General features: G+C 41.4%; 1 protein-coding gene across 1 annotated transcript in view; it reads left to right on the top strand.

The window, feature by feature from the left end:
• Nucleotides 1-1736: 1736 nt before the first annotated feature.
• SYNPR (synaptoporin) overlaps nt 1737-13291 on the top strand; it is a 298151-nt gene continuing 286596 nt past the window's right edge. Inside the window, exons 1-2 of the mRNA XM_045530709.1 lie at nt 1737-1754; nt 1874-1939. Of these exons, the coding sequence (XP_045386665.1) occupies nt 1737-1754; nt 1874-1939 (84 nt within the window). The remainder of the gene's footprint in view (nt 1755-1873; nt 1940-13291) is intronic.

Below are 13291 nucleotides of genomic sequence, written 5' to 3'. Positions count from 1 at the left end.
AGCTCTTTCTTAACCAATTTTGGCCTGCTGCCTCCCCTCCCAGACAGCACATTGTTCCTTTCCATATTTCTGCTGCACTTCTAAATATCAAATACCCCCCACCACATACACACACACACACACACAAACTCCAAACCTTTCTGGCAAATCTTGGTAGTAAACAGATGGACTATCTGTGTTGCTGGGAGACCACTCATAAATGGAATCCAGTCCAAAGGGAGTGAGAAGGAAGAGGACATATCAGCTATTTGGTGTAGTAGCTTAGAGCTTTCCTCCTCCTCCTCCTCCTCCTTTTCTTTTTCTGACTCCTTTTCTAATTCAATTCTGGTATCATTACCTGCTAGCTATACAAGCTTGACCAGACCACTTCCCTTCCATGTGCCTCAATTTCCTCATCTCTAAAATGGGAATAATAGTACTACTAACTGTTTGGGGTTTATGAATATTTAATGAAGTAATATTTATAAAGCACAGTTTCTGGCTCATAGAACTCAGGGGTTTTTGTTGTTGTTGTTGTTCTTTTGTTATATTCATCAAGTTTAGCCACTAAGGGAGGAAAATATGTGAATCACCTTTCACTAAGTTCCAAGAAAACAGTCTGAGTAACTTTGGAAGATAAACTCGGAGTCCTATTTATGATGAATTTTTTTTTGGGGGGGGTGTCTTCCTTTGGGGGTCAGATCTTAGGCAAAGAATCTCAGTAGAAACAACATGGGCTTGAAAGGTTCCTGAATTCAATCCCTGTTTGGCCCTTTCTGAGATGTTTTACCTTGTTTAATTCAACCTCACTAAATCTGTTTTCTACTTTTAAAATAGGCATGATAATTTGCTTCTGACCTCACACAATGGCCATGAGGCTTATCTGCCCCGTACATGGTTCTACATTCAAGATTCATTTGTTTCCACAGTTTCCTCTGCCCTGGCCCTCTGTGGGACGGGGTGAATGTCCTGCTGTGGGACCCAAAGCACCTGTGCCCACCTTTTGCATCACTGTCCAGACGACATTGAAATTTCCTCTTTCCCCGCTGCTTCCTCTGAGGGAAGAGGCAGTGCTTATACTTTTTTTTTTTTGTTTGGTGGCCCCCAGCACCTAGCACAGGCTGGTGACATGGAGGACGTTCCGTGAAGCCTTGAGGAAGTGAATGAACGAGTCAACAAACACATAGTCTTTCTCGGGAGTTCAGAAGTCACCAGAACTCACACACACGTCCCGTGTGAGGGGCAGGTGTTTTTCTCCTACCTGGAAACCCCTTCCTCAGTGGGGACAGCCGTCTTGCTGACAGAGCCAGTCTGCTTTCCTCAACCGACAGCCCCAAAGTTTCCCCGGGAGCCAGAGGGCACCGGGCGGGCGCGGCTGAGCCTGCGCCAACGCCTGCGGGCTCTGCGTCGCCCACCTCCTCGCCCTCCCCTCTGGAGCACGCGACTGGCCAATGGCAGCCTTCCCCTGGCTGCCTGGCGTCTCCCCTCCGCTGCTGTCTCTACCCGAACCCGGCCCTTCCCTCCGCGCCCCTCGCCGGCTGGGCTCGCGTCCCCGGAGCGCACGGCCCGGCGTTCGCGAGCGGGCGCGGGGCGGGCGGCTCTCCCGGGCCCCGGCTGTCGCCTGGCCGCTCCGGGCTCTCGCTCCTCGGCTCCGAGGGCTGACCCCGAAGGGGCTTCCGAGCCCGAGGACGGTGGTGTCAACCGAACTTCATTCTCAAAGGGAACCAGTAGGTGAGAAGACCGAGCGAGGGCGAGCTATGGACCCCGTGAGTCAGGTAAGCCAGAACCGGGCAGGGCGGTGGCTCGGGGGGGGGGGACCCCGTGGCTCTGGAGAGGCGCCCTCAGCCCCTTCCTCACGCTTTTGCTTTCTCTCTCTTGCCTCGCCCCCCCAAAGCTGGCCTCCGCGGGCACCTTCCGGGCGCTGAAGGAGCCCCTAGCCTTCCTGCGAGCCCTGGAATGGGTGAGTAGCGGGGCGTGCGCGGGGAGGGCGCCGAGGCGGCGACCCGGCAGGTGAGGAGAGGTCGGGCGGGTGCTCTCTGCTCGGGTCTGCTCCAAACCCCCTTACTTCAGTCCTGCCTACTCCCGAGGTGCCATTCTGGGGTGCTGGGGACAAGAGCGAGGGACCCCGCTTGGAGGCAGAAGTGTGGACGCATTTTTGCAGCGCTTAGACGAAGTGTCATCTCACCTCACCGCTTGCAGACACACACAGGGGTGCGGAAAGAAGCCTCCTCCCCGGGAGGTGGGGAGGGGGCAGATGCAGGAGCTGCCGCTGGGCTCCGGCCCCTCACCTGGACCTTGGCAGGGTGAGGGACGAGCGGCGGAGCCCAGAGCTGTGCGCGGTAGCAGGGAAGACTTAGCCAAGCTCAGAAAGTTGGTCAGAACTGGGACGGCTCCTCGCCCGGACTGGGATGCTGGGAGCGCTGTGGTCTACTGCTCCGCGGGAGATCCGGGGCGGGAGGGATGCTGCGAGGCCATGGAAGGTGCTGGGGGAGAGAGTGGAACTCATTCCTTTCGTGTTACAGTTTCCCTTCTCTGGCCACTCCTTGAGGGCTCTCCTGATTTATCCCAGAGGAGCCCACCAGCCTTCTTTGGTGTAGCTTTCTTCAGCGATTGGGCTTTAGGAAGTTATAGTCCTCTTCTGCTTTGTCCCTTAAAAAACAAAACAACAACAACAAAAAGACACCCTGATGGTCCTATGGCAATTTGTGGACAGAGGAGTGAGGCGCAGAAACGGTTACTCAAGGGGCCACAGAGCAATGTCAGTGGTGTTAGACGGATGATGGTTATTCAGAGTGAAATCTGCAGGTCACACGTTTCTTCTTGCTAGGAGCTCAAAAAGGCAAGCGAACCTATCTGAACAGAAAGTTCAAAGCCCGTCATATAGCATTAATCACAGGCCCTAACACTGACTAGCTGGGAAATTATGTAAGAGCCTGTTCTGTGTTCCCAGATCTTAGCTCCGAGGGCTCGTATCTGGCTTTGGCTACGTAACTGTGGTGAGTGTTTACATGGATGATCTACGAGATAATCACATTTGCCTTTTTTGCAGACCTGAATAAAAATGCATGAATATATCGAATTGACATAATCAAAATAGCTTTTGGAAGGCTTGAACTAGTGATTCTGAGCTGGCTATTCCGAAACTGTTTTCCTTACAGCCAAGTTAAACAAAGCAAGCAATGCTCACAGTCCAGGAAACTTTTTCAGTTGGCTTTTCTCAAAATTCTGCCCACATTCATTTTCAGCCATTCAATAAATAAGTCCTGTGAAAGAGTGGCTTTTTTTTTTGGATCAAAACGATATCTCCATTGTCAAGCCATTCTCTCTCAAAACAAAGTTCAAAAACCTGACATCATTTTCTGACATAATCTCTTATTGTGTCACATTGTCACTTATCTGAAATATTAGTTTATGTATTCTCCAATACTGTTGCAACATGATGTTGTGACACTACTCACTACACAGCCTCTACTGGTATATTTCAATGTATCATCAATCTGGATGAACTTGTTTAAATTATAGATTCCTGGACACCAAATCAAAATACTGGGGAGATGGTTGCCCATGAATCTGCATTTTAAACAAGCTCCCTGTGTAATTCCTATGCACATTAAAGTTGGAGAACCACCACTGTAAGCCATACCAGGTCCCTTCAAAACTCAAAAGCACTGTTTACCTCAATGTCCTTGATGTGTCTGTTCACACTGTATAGAACACACTCACACTCCAAGCCTGGAGAAAATGTTTGTCTTTTACCTCAACTCAAATGTTACCTCCTCTATGAAGATTTTCCTCATATTTACTCCTTCTCCTTTTCTCTATTCCAAACTGAATGATTCACCTCATTCTTGGAGCTTCCATTACTTTTTATTTATTTGTTCATTCATTCATGAGAATTTATCACATTGCTTTATACTGCATTATAGTTGTTTTTTCTTGGGGGCATGAGTGTGAAAGAGAGAGAGAGAGAGAGAATAAAAGTTATTGCATTTAAAATATTTGTAGTCCTTCCCTCTCTTGTATGAGTCTAAGGCTTTAAGCAGAAATGGCTTTTTGCTCATAAATCACTAATTAGATTCTCATGGACAAAACAAACTTAAAAAGTCAGATAAGTTAATTGGTTGGTCTACATTTTAAAAGAGCTGAATTAGAGACACGGGAGGAGAGAGGAAGAGAAGATTAGTTGCTGAGAAAGTTTGAAGTAGTGGGCAGACGGAAAGAAGACACAATCTGTGTGCATACAGTGGCATGAGGAGCGACTCTGATGTATCTTTTTCTGTAGGAGACATTGACAATGAGAGGGTGTGTGATCTCTTACATGGCAGAAAATTTCTTCTATTTGTCTCTGTGTTCCTCACTAGTTCCTTTCATAGTGCATGGTAAACAGTAAGTGTTGAGCAAAAATTGTAAATCAGTAATAAAAGAGCACTTAAAATATCCCAGTTCCTCCTGGTTTTGAGGAAGTTTTACAAAGCAATGGAGAGCAGCCTTCAAGTTGGTAGTCTCTAAGGCCTTTAAGCTACAATTTCTCTCCCCCCCACCCCCAGCACTTATGCTGTAGAAATAAGTGTGTGTAAAAATATATGTGTCTTAGTCTGTTTGGGCTGCTATAACAAAACTCATAAACTGGGTAGCTTATAAACAACTGAAATTTATTTTTCACAGTTTTGGAGGCTGAGAAGTCCAAGATCAAGGGATCATCAGATTCAGTGTCTGGTGAGGGCCCACTTTCTGGTTCATACATGGCACCTTCTCATGGCAGAAGGAAAGCACTCTGGTCTCTTCAGTTCCTTATAGGGCACTAATCTCATTCCCAGGGCCTCCACACTTATGAGCCAATCACCTCCCAAAGGCCCCACCTCCTAATACCAATACTTTGGAAATTATGTTTCAACATATGGATGTGGGGAGAGAGGGTGGACATAAACATTTAGACCATAGCAATATGTTCAAGGATATTTATTGCAACATATTCTGTAATGGAAAGAACTGGAAGCAACTAGTAAGTCTATTAGAGGAAAATAATTAACATATGATTCATGAATGTTATAAAATATTACACTACCATTAGAAAGAATGAATTAAATTAATATGCATTGACCTGGAAGCGAATACATCTATTGTGTTTGAAAGATTGTTAAGTGAGAAAGTATGACTTTTATTTTTTGTATTTGATAAAATTGTTAAATTGAAAAAAGAAATATTTATTCTTTTAATTGACATGTAGGTGATTTATTTAGTCAGACTTCAAAGTAGTGTATAAAGTATCATACTATTTTTGCAAAAAGAAAAATGAAAGTATAGTTTTGTGTGTGAGTGTGCATACGTGTAATTGGTATGAGCATAGAGTAAAGCATAGACATGTAACACTGAACTATTAAAATTGATTTTTTCAGAAGGGTGTAATTTGAGGTGCAATGTGTAGAAAATGGGAGAGGCTCAAGGAAAGCTGTGGTGTGCAGGAAAAATCACAGGCATATCATCTGTCTACACTAGTGCATGCACAAGACTAATTCTTAAAAATAATTTATATTTTAAATTATTTTATATGGATTGACCATATGAACCGGTATTTACCTCTACAGTCATGCTCCACTTTTGGATTTATAGCCTAGGGGAAAAATGCACTTTATTTATGTGTTCTTTCCTTAGGAAGGGATCATGGATACAGTAGATTTAAAGTATTAATAACATATAAAAGTCAAGTCTTGAGGGAAAAGCTTTAGCCATTTTCAAAGACTTTCAGGCAAAACTTCCATGTCCTTAATCTCTACTTAAATGAGGTCAGGGGACTTTTCACTAACTTTTGGGTCAAAACAGAAAATTGGGTTATAGCACTGACTCTGGTGGTCTGTTCCATTTATTCCCTATTGATAAAATAGGTCCAAGCAAATCTCTTAAACCACCATTTTGGAAATAGCAATATATATATATATATATATATATATATAGATATAGATATAGATATAGATATAGATATATGTTGAATTTATCCCGTTCTCAGATTTCCTCTGAAAAACTGATTTGATACAGTCCTGTATGCCACTGATCATTCTTATTTTGCTACTTCAGCACTTTGTCAGTAGGCCTTTGGTCTCCTTTTTATCTTTTATTTTTAAAAAATTATTTCAGCATGTTCTTTCTTTCCTCTACTGTTTACAATGCCTGGATTAGCACCTGTGGACTTATGTGAAATGGAAAGTGGAGGATCCCACACATTCATATTGTTTAGGACCACGTTGATACAGACATAGGTCATCGAAAGGACTTAAATGCCTCAAAATGATACTTGCAGGGTTTAGATAATCCTCCAACACAGTGCTACAGCCCGAGATTCTGCCCCTACAGAATTAACTGCTGGGTAAACTTGCCTGATTCCTCTAATCCTTATTCTTTGACATCCATTCCTACTTTTGCTCTACCATTTCTCCTATAACCCCTGAGCTTCACATCTCCATCTGCCTTTCTTTTCTACCCCTCTGCCTAACCAAGGAGGCCAGCTAACCCAGAGATGCAGTGTGGCTGATATATGAGGAATAGGTCTACTTGATTTAAATGGAGGCACTAGCATTTATATAATCCTCATTCCTGAATTTAAATTCTAAGCCATGTTTTTCAAGCAAACATCTTACTGCTTTCTTGATAGCAATAGCGTTTACAATGCATGGTATTGGTAACCACACAGTGAAGCATATCATTATAGTAATAATACAGCATAATATGACATAATATAATATAGCCACCATTTTAAACTCCTAATGAGAGAAGTAATAATAGCTACCTTCATCATGCAGGCTTCATAGGAGGCACTATATTACAGTACTTTTCTTATATCGTCGTGTTGAAATTGTGTGACTTTAACATTCCCATTTCACCCTGAGGCTTAAATATATTAACCAACTCGTGAAGGACGAAATTGTAGGAAATGGCAAGGTGAGAATTTGAGCAGTCTTACTCCAAACTGTATTCTCCTAAAGGCTACACTCTTCTGCTTCCTCCACTGTAGTAGGCACTTGCCATATCTTATCCCTAATCCTCAAAGAAACTTTAAAAAGCAAATGTCATCCTATTTTGCAGTATTTATCTCACTCATCAAATTATATTTTGCAGCCTTTCCTGAAAATGCCAAGGAGTGTTTGTATTTAGAAATGAATGCAACAGACATCAATTGTCTTATATGTGGCTTTATTTTCTGTGAGTTATGAATTAACAAAGGTAGAGTAGGTTCCAATGAAAAACTAGTTGTTATCTTTTCATTTAAAATATGTAGAAAAAACTTTGATTTAGTCAGCCAATAATTTAATCTCAGTTTATGGTCTTTTTTCCCATTTTTTATTAAAAAATATGTACATGTGTCAAACAACTTTTTTTCCTCCTAAGTATAAATAAGATACGGAATTCTAACATAAAATTTACCTAAATGATGAACAACAATCTGCCATTGTGGATCTGATGTAATTTAAATCTACATTAGTGTGGATTTAATTGTATCTTTCTATTCTCTCAATTAGTAACAAAAATCGTGCAATTGGAATATGAATCAATAAATACACAATAAAAAGAGCAACTCCCCAGTCGCTAATGGACTCACCACTTAATATTTTTCTGAGTTTATTAAGAAAATTAATGTTTGACCTCACAAGTATAGAAAAAAAGACAGAAAGGTCAGGAGTACTTCTTATGAACTTAAATCCAGATTTTATTTTTTACTGGTTTGGGTACCTTGGGCAAGTTCTTTAATTCACTAGAGTTTGTTTTTTTCACCTATAAAATAGGGCTAATAATAGTTCCTAGTTTAAAGCGTTGCTATAATGATTGATTGACTTAATCTAAGTAAAGTTCCTAAAGTGCCTGGGCTATACGTTCTCAATAAATGATTATGAAGGTGATGATGATGATGATAATGATTCCAGTGGTTGTGATGATGATGAAAAACGAGAAAGTGGAAACCCATCAGAGGGTAATTTAGAACATTATGACTAACTTCTTGCAAGTTAGAGTCTTGGCAAAACTCTGAAGTAGGAAATCTGTATTCACACTTACTCATTTCTCTTTTGAGCCCCTTTGTCTCTGTACTCTAGTGTGGAGGGCTCTCAAGCTGCCAGCCTTATTTTTACCATAGCATGAGTGACACTCCAGGTACTTTCTCCTTGGAATATCCACATTTCAAAGAATATTCCAGAGAGGTCAGTGTTGAACCTAAAGGAGAAGAATTACAGGCACTTGGCTTTTGGGGTTTCTTTTGTTGAGGTATGGAGAGAGAATTTTCCTGGTCTTTGTCAAAACATAATCCATAGACAATTGCCTACATTTGAAAGAGTCACAGTGTGTCCAGCTAAATACTCTAGGATGTAGCTGAAGTTTCTCATAGGGTCAACTACAGACGCTTACTAACCACACTCTAATACCTAGGTTCTCCTGGCCTTTGGGAATTCCCAGATAGAAACACAGGAGTAACTCTAGACTCTGCTGAACAAGAGGCATCATTCTTAGCTCTCTTTTCCTGAGAGGATTCACATCTTTCCCTGACCCAGTATAGGGGTGGAAGAAATATAGTTATATGGTAGTAGAAAAAATAACAGTAGAAGGTCTCTAAGGTATATATGTAGAGAACTACAATCTTCCTTCTAGTTTTCACCTTATGTGGGCAGGTATTTGACTTTTGCTGTATTTGTAATTATTCTTATTTATTGTAGTAGCTTAGCCTTCCTTAAGGGAACCTCAGTTTCCTCACCTCAATATTTGGGACAATATGCCTTGCCTACCCTCCTGTAGTGTTGGAAATTTTAACACATTGACTGCCACACTAGGAAAAAAAAATTGGGGGCTACAGTGTTTTATTATGAAAATAGAATAAAAACTTTGAAAACAAAATGATTCTTTCTAATTTAATGAAAAATTTTTTTATTGTTTTCTGTGAGTTATATGCAACTTGAAAAATAGTTCACATGGCTCTCAAGGTGAAGAGACCTGTGAGTTACACATGCTTCTTCACAAGGCTCTGGGCTCAAAACTAGCATGAGTTAAATACAACTCACACGGCAGTTAATGTGTAAAGTGAGATCAAGCATGTAAAAATGCTTAGTAAACTATTAAGTGTTCTCCAAAAGTTAATGATAATCATGATCATGATGATGGTGATGATTAGGAAATAAGAAGTACTTTTTTCCAGCTTAAGTGCCTCTGGACAGCATAATATAGTTACTGGATAGAGGACAGGTTGAGGTGTGAAGTATAAGAGCATGATCTCTGCTCCCTGTGTGGCAAGTCCTTCCCGACCATTTCCCTTCGTTACCTTTTATCCCAGTCTCTTTGGTCTGTCTGGCACCTACAGGAAAGAATGATGCTGCCAGTTGAAAGTAATGAATTATCCAAACATGTAGAATGTGGGAGGAGGGAATCCACTGTCACCCTTTTAACTCTCACACCAAGAGTCAATTTCTTGCTCTGTACACACTTCACAGTTCTGGGATGTTTTGAGGGCCTGGTGATAGTTTCTTACTGGTCTAATGGATTTTTGTCTATGCCACTTCCTCTACTTAGAATACTTCCTCGTGCTCTCACTCAACCTTTTTTAGCTGGTGAATTCGTCGTCCCCCTTCAGTGTCAGCACAGCTTTCACTGAGAAGGGAAGTCTTACTAGGTAAGGTTGGCCTCCTGATGGCTCCCAGACACACTCTTTAATGACTGGTTTTCATTCTAGCTCCTCAACCAAACTAAATACTCCACGAGGGCAGGGATCTTGTTTTCCCTGCTCATCAGCATGTCCTGAGTTTCTAACACAGAGCTTGGCACATAGTAAGGTCAACTCCCAGGGCATTTACAAACCTCACCAAAACACCCAGGGGGTAGGTGCTTAGTAAGTATTGGTTGAAGCAAGTGAGGGAAGAAGGGAAGGAGGGAAGAGAATAAAGAATAACTCAATGAATTCTAGGGAACACATTGGATAAGGTGTAAATTCCCTTTGTGATCTCCATTGTGAAAAGGAACTATAAGGCCTTCCATAGAAACAATTGTTTAGCTTGGTTATGGAGGAGAGTAAGTCACAAAGGTTCAGCTCTCAAGGGAAGAGGGCTATCGCAGGGACACCTACAGCATAATAACAGAGGAGAACTCTTACAGAAATAAAAGTGCAAGGAAGGCCTGGGCCTCATGTCTTGAGATTCAAGGCAATGATTAGCAAGAATGCCTTAGCAAGGTTGCCACTGTTGTCATGCCTTGGCCACTGTTCCGCCTGCCCACTCTATGTGCTCCCTGTCTATTTCTCAATCATTCTTTCCATAGTCCTCATTTAATGTCCTAAAAGAAAGAATATGATTGGCTCCACTAATAATTTTTTTTAATGTGGACACAGCTATCAGCCTCAGGCCCTATGGTAAGTCAATAGCCAATCTACAGATTGGTTGCCCGTGGGTCAAATGCCCACTCCTGTCCTGTCACTTGTGGCCTGAATTAAAAGGGTCATTAGATTCAAAATGTTTCCCTCTAGACTGTTCTTTCATCTGGAGCAGTGAGAGGCACAATCCTTCAAGTCATTGTCAGGACAGGCTCGATGGGATGTGCACATGACTGGAATGAAAATAAATGGCTTTTTGACCAGGACTTCTTTCGTTAAGGTAGCATTGGTAACTTTCTCAAGAAGATGCTATACCTTTGAGATTTTGGTATCGGCATTCTTGGAATTCTGTCTGATTAGGGGATAATTTGGTGGATTTTCACTGATGATATTGTCCCAGGGGTGGACCTTTGGCTCATCAGCACACGGGCTCCACCAGCTTGTGTCATCTTGTCCATCAGCTGAAAGCCTCTTCCTGAAAGGGGTGATGAGTTTCTCCCCAGTGATGAGACAAGCCATTTGTGAATAAAAATATATTCCCTTAACCCATCATGTATTTCATTTATATTCACATATTGGTAGGTTAATTCAGCTCTGGTCCGTGATGTTAGAAGACTACATTAATTACTCCATTCATTATTTTTGTGTGTTTATTAATATGGGAGGAAACAGATTACTCACGAAAGAGTCATTGGCTTGCCTTGTGTGCTAGGTGCAGTTTGTTTGAGGAAGGGGAAAGGAGGAATTGGTTGACTAGCAAAAGCCACTGTGAAACAACTGAAAGGCAGCATGGAGCCTGAAGGAGGATGGCTTTTGGGATCAGCCTTATGCTGAAATTCTGGCTCTTCTTTCTAGCCATGGGACGCTGGGCAGATTGCATAATTATTCTGATCCTGAGTGCACAGCCATCAAATGAGAATCATGAGTCACGCCTTTTGGTTGCTGTGAATGTTAAGTAAGATAATGTGGGTGAAACTGCCAGCAGTGTCTGGTCCATACAAAGGCTCCCTAACTCTGTATATATATAACTGAGAAAGAGGTTGTTGAAGGTGATGATATATCTACAAATACAATTAAGCATTCCTAAAACTTCTAACACTGCATAAAGTTTGCCCAATAGAGCATTGTTACATTGGGCTTTTTTGTTTGTTTCTATTATCATTGCTCCATTGGGAGAACATTGCTTGTGAGATGATCATAAAGTATACACAAATAGTATTAATACTAATATGTAGAGACAAGCACTTTACTAAGTGCTATACATTTATTATGTCATTTAATTTCATATTACCTTATGAAGGACTAACCAATAACCCCTTTTTACAGATGGGGAAACTGAGGCCTGGAGAGATCAAGCTACTTGCCTAAAGCCATACAGCTAGTATGTGATAGAGCTAGGATTTGAACCCAGGAAATTAGATGCCAGACTCCATGCTCCTAATCATTTTTCTTCACTGTCTCCCGTTAATAGTTATCACTCATTACCATTAGGTCTTGGAGTTAAATGATTTCCCCATTGAAAACAGCAGAGACAATGTTCCTTCAAGTCACGTCTTCTCATTTCTAATTCAGTTCCCTTTCTACTATCTTATAAAGATATCTGTGGAATTCAGGAAGGATCTGGATGTTTATCAAGATTGTGAACACTTAAATTCCTTTTGGATGCCTGGCAAGTTATTCAAGTCAGACAGGTTTTATCATGGATGGTGGAAGAGTAAATGAATTTTTTTCTGCCCATGATGTTTGTGTGAGCTGCCATTCTTTAGATCTATTATCTTGAAAGATTTGTGTGCTTTCACAAGAAGTGCTCAGACATCCATCTGGTCTACTGCAATGACTTCTTCATATCGTGGTTTTGCCTGCACCTGATAGAGAGTTGACATTCCCACTGGAATTCTTCCTGAAGCTGGGATCCAAAAGAATCAAGAAGGGTTAAGGCAAAAGAAAGAATGACACCAGAAAATTGTGAGGGTCATGAAGTGCTCCCTCACCCATCTGGTCTACCATGAGGCTTCCTGGCTGTGCTTTCATGCACTGATTTCACCTGATAATTTTGCCCGCACCTGATAGACAGCTGGCACTCTCTCTGGGATCCTTCCAGAGACTGGAATCCAGAGAATTGAGAATGTAGAAGACTGTGAGAGAGATACTAGAAAATTACTAGACACAAACCCATGATCTGAGTGAAGAATGGAAATTCTCAGAGACATTTCAGCTGGAAAAGGGGGTGGCTAGATGAGTAGGGATTATGACTGTGATTTAGAATGTTCTGGATTTGGAGCCATCGAAGCTGGGGCTCAACCACACACTTTGGATGTGTTCATGGGCAGATCAACTTCAGAGAGCCTCAAGTTCCTCAGGGATTTTGCCTTCATCGAAGATATGTTTAAATGATCAATATGAATTAATGGCTGAGAAGCATGGGGTAAATTCCTTTATCTTCCTTTCTCTCAATACCTTGAACTATAAAATGGGAATAAACATCTATAGCACAGAGTTGTGAAATAAAATGAACGTAAGTGTATAAAAGTTCCCATACACATTATGGGAGAGGGCTCAATAAATGTTGACTGTCCTTGAATCTAGAAAACTGAAGTTCAGATATCTGGAAAATCTTTCCTATAAGAGCAATTCCTGATGTGTTACCTTTAATGTCCATTTACATGCAGCTGCAGCCATTTGAGCAAAGAGGGAAGGTATATTTTTATGTGTCATAATCATCAATCAGGCTTTATGGAAGAACTTCTGTTGTCAGATTCACTGATTCTATTATATTTATGAAGCAGTTGAAAGCAAAGCATGATTATTATGAGATCACCAAAATCACTCAGGGTATGCAGATATGCATTTGAAATTTATTTTAAATGACATGTACTTCATTGGTAAACAAACAACCAAACACACAAAGCAAGAATGTGTGTTAAATTAATAGTGGTGTGAAACTTTAGCTATTCTGGGGGAAAGGCTATGTTTACC

Source organism: Lemur catta, chromosome 18 (genome assembly GCF_020740605.2).
Source record: "Lemur catta isolate mLemCat1 chromosome 18, mLemCat1.pri, whole genome shotgun sequence".
NCBI lineage: Eukaryota > Metazoa > Chordata > Mammalia > Primates > Lemuridae > Lemur > Lemur catta.
Note: the sequence above shows the minus strand (reverse complement) of the source record. Positions and strands in the feature narration are given on the sequence as shown.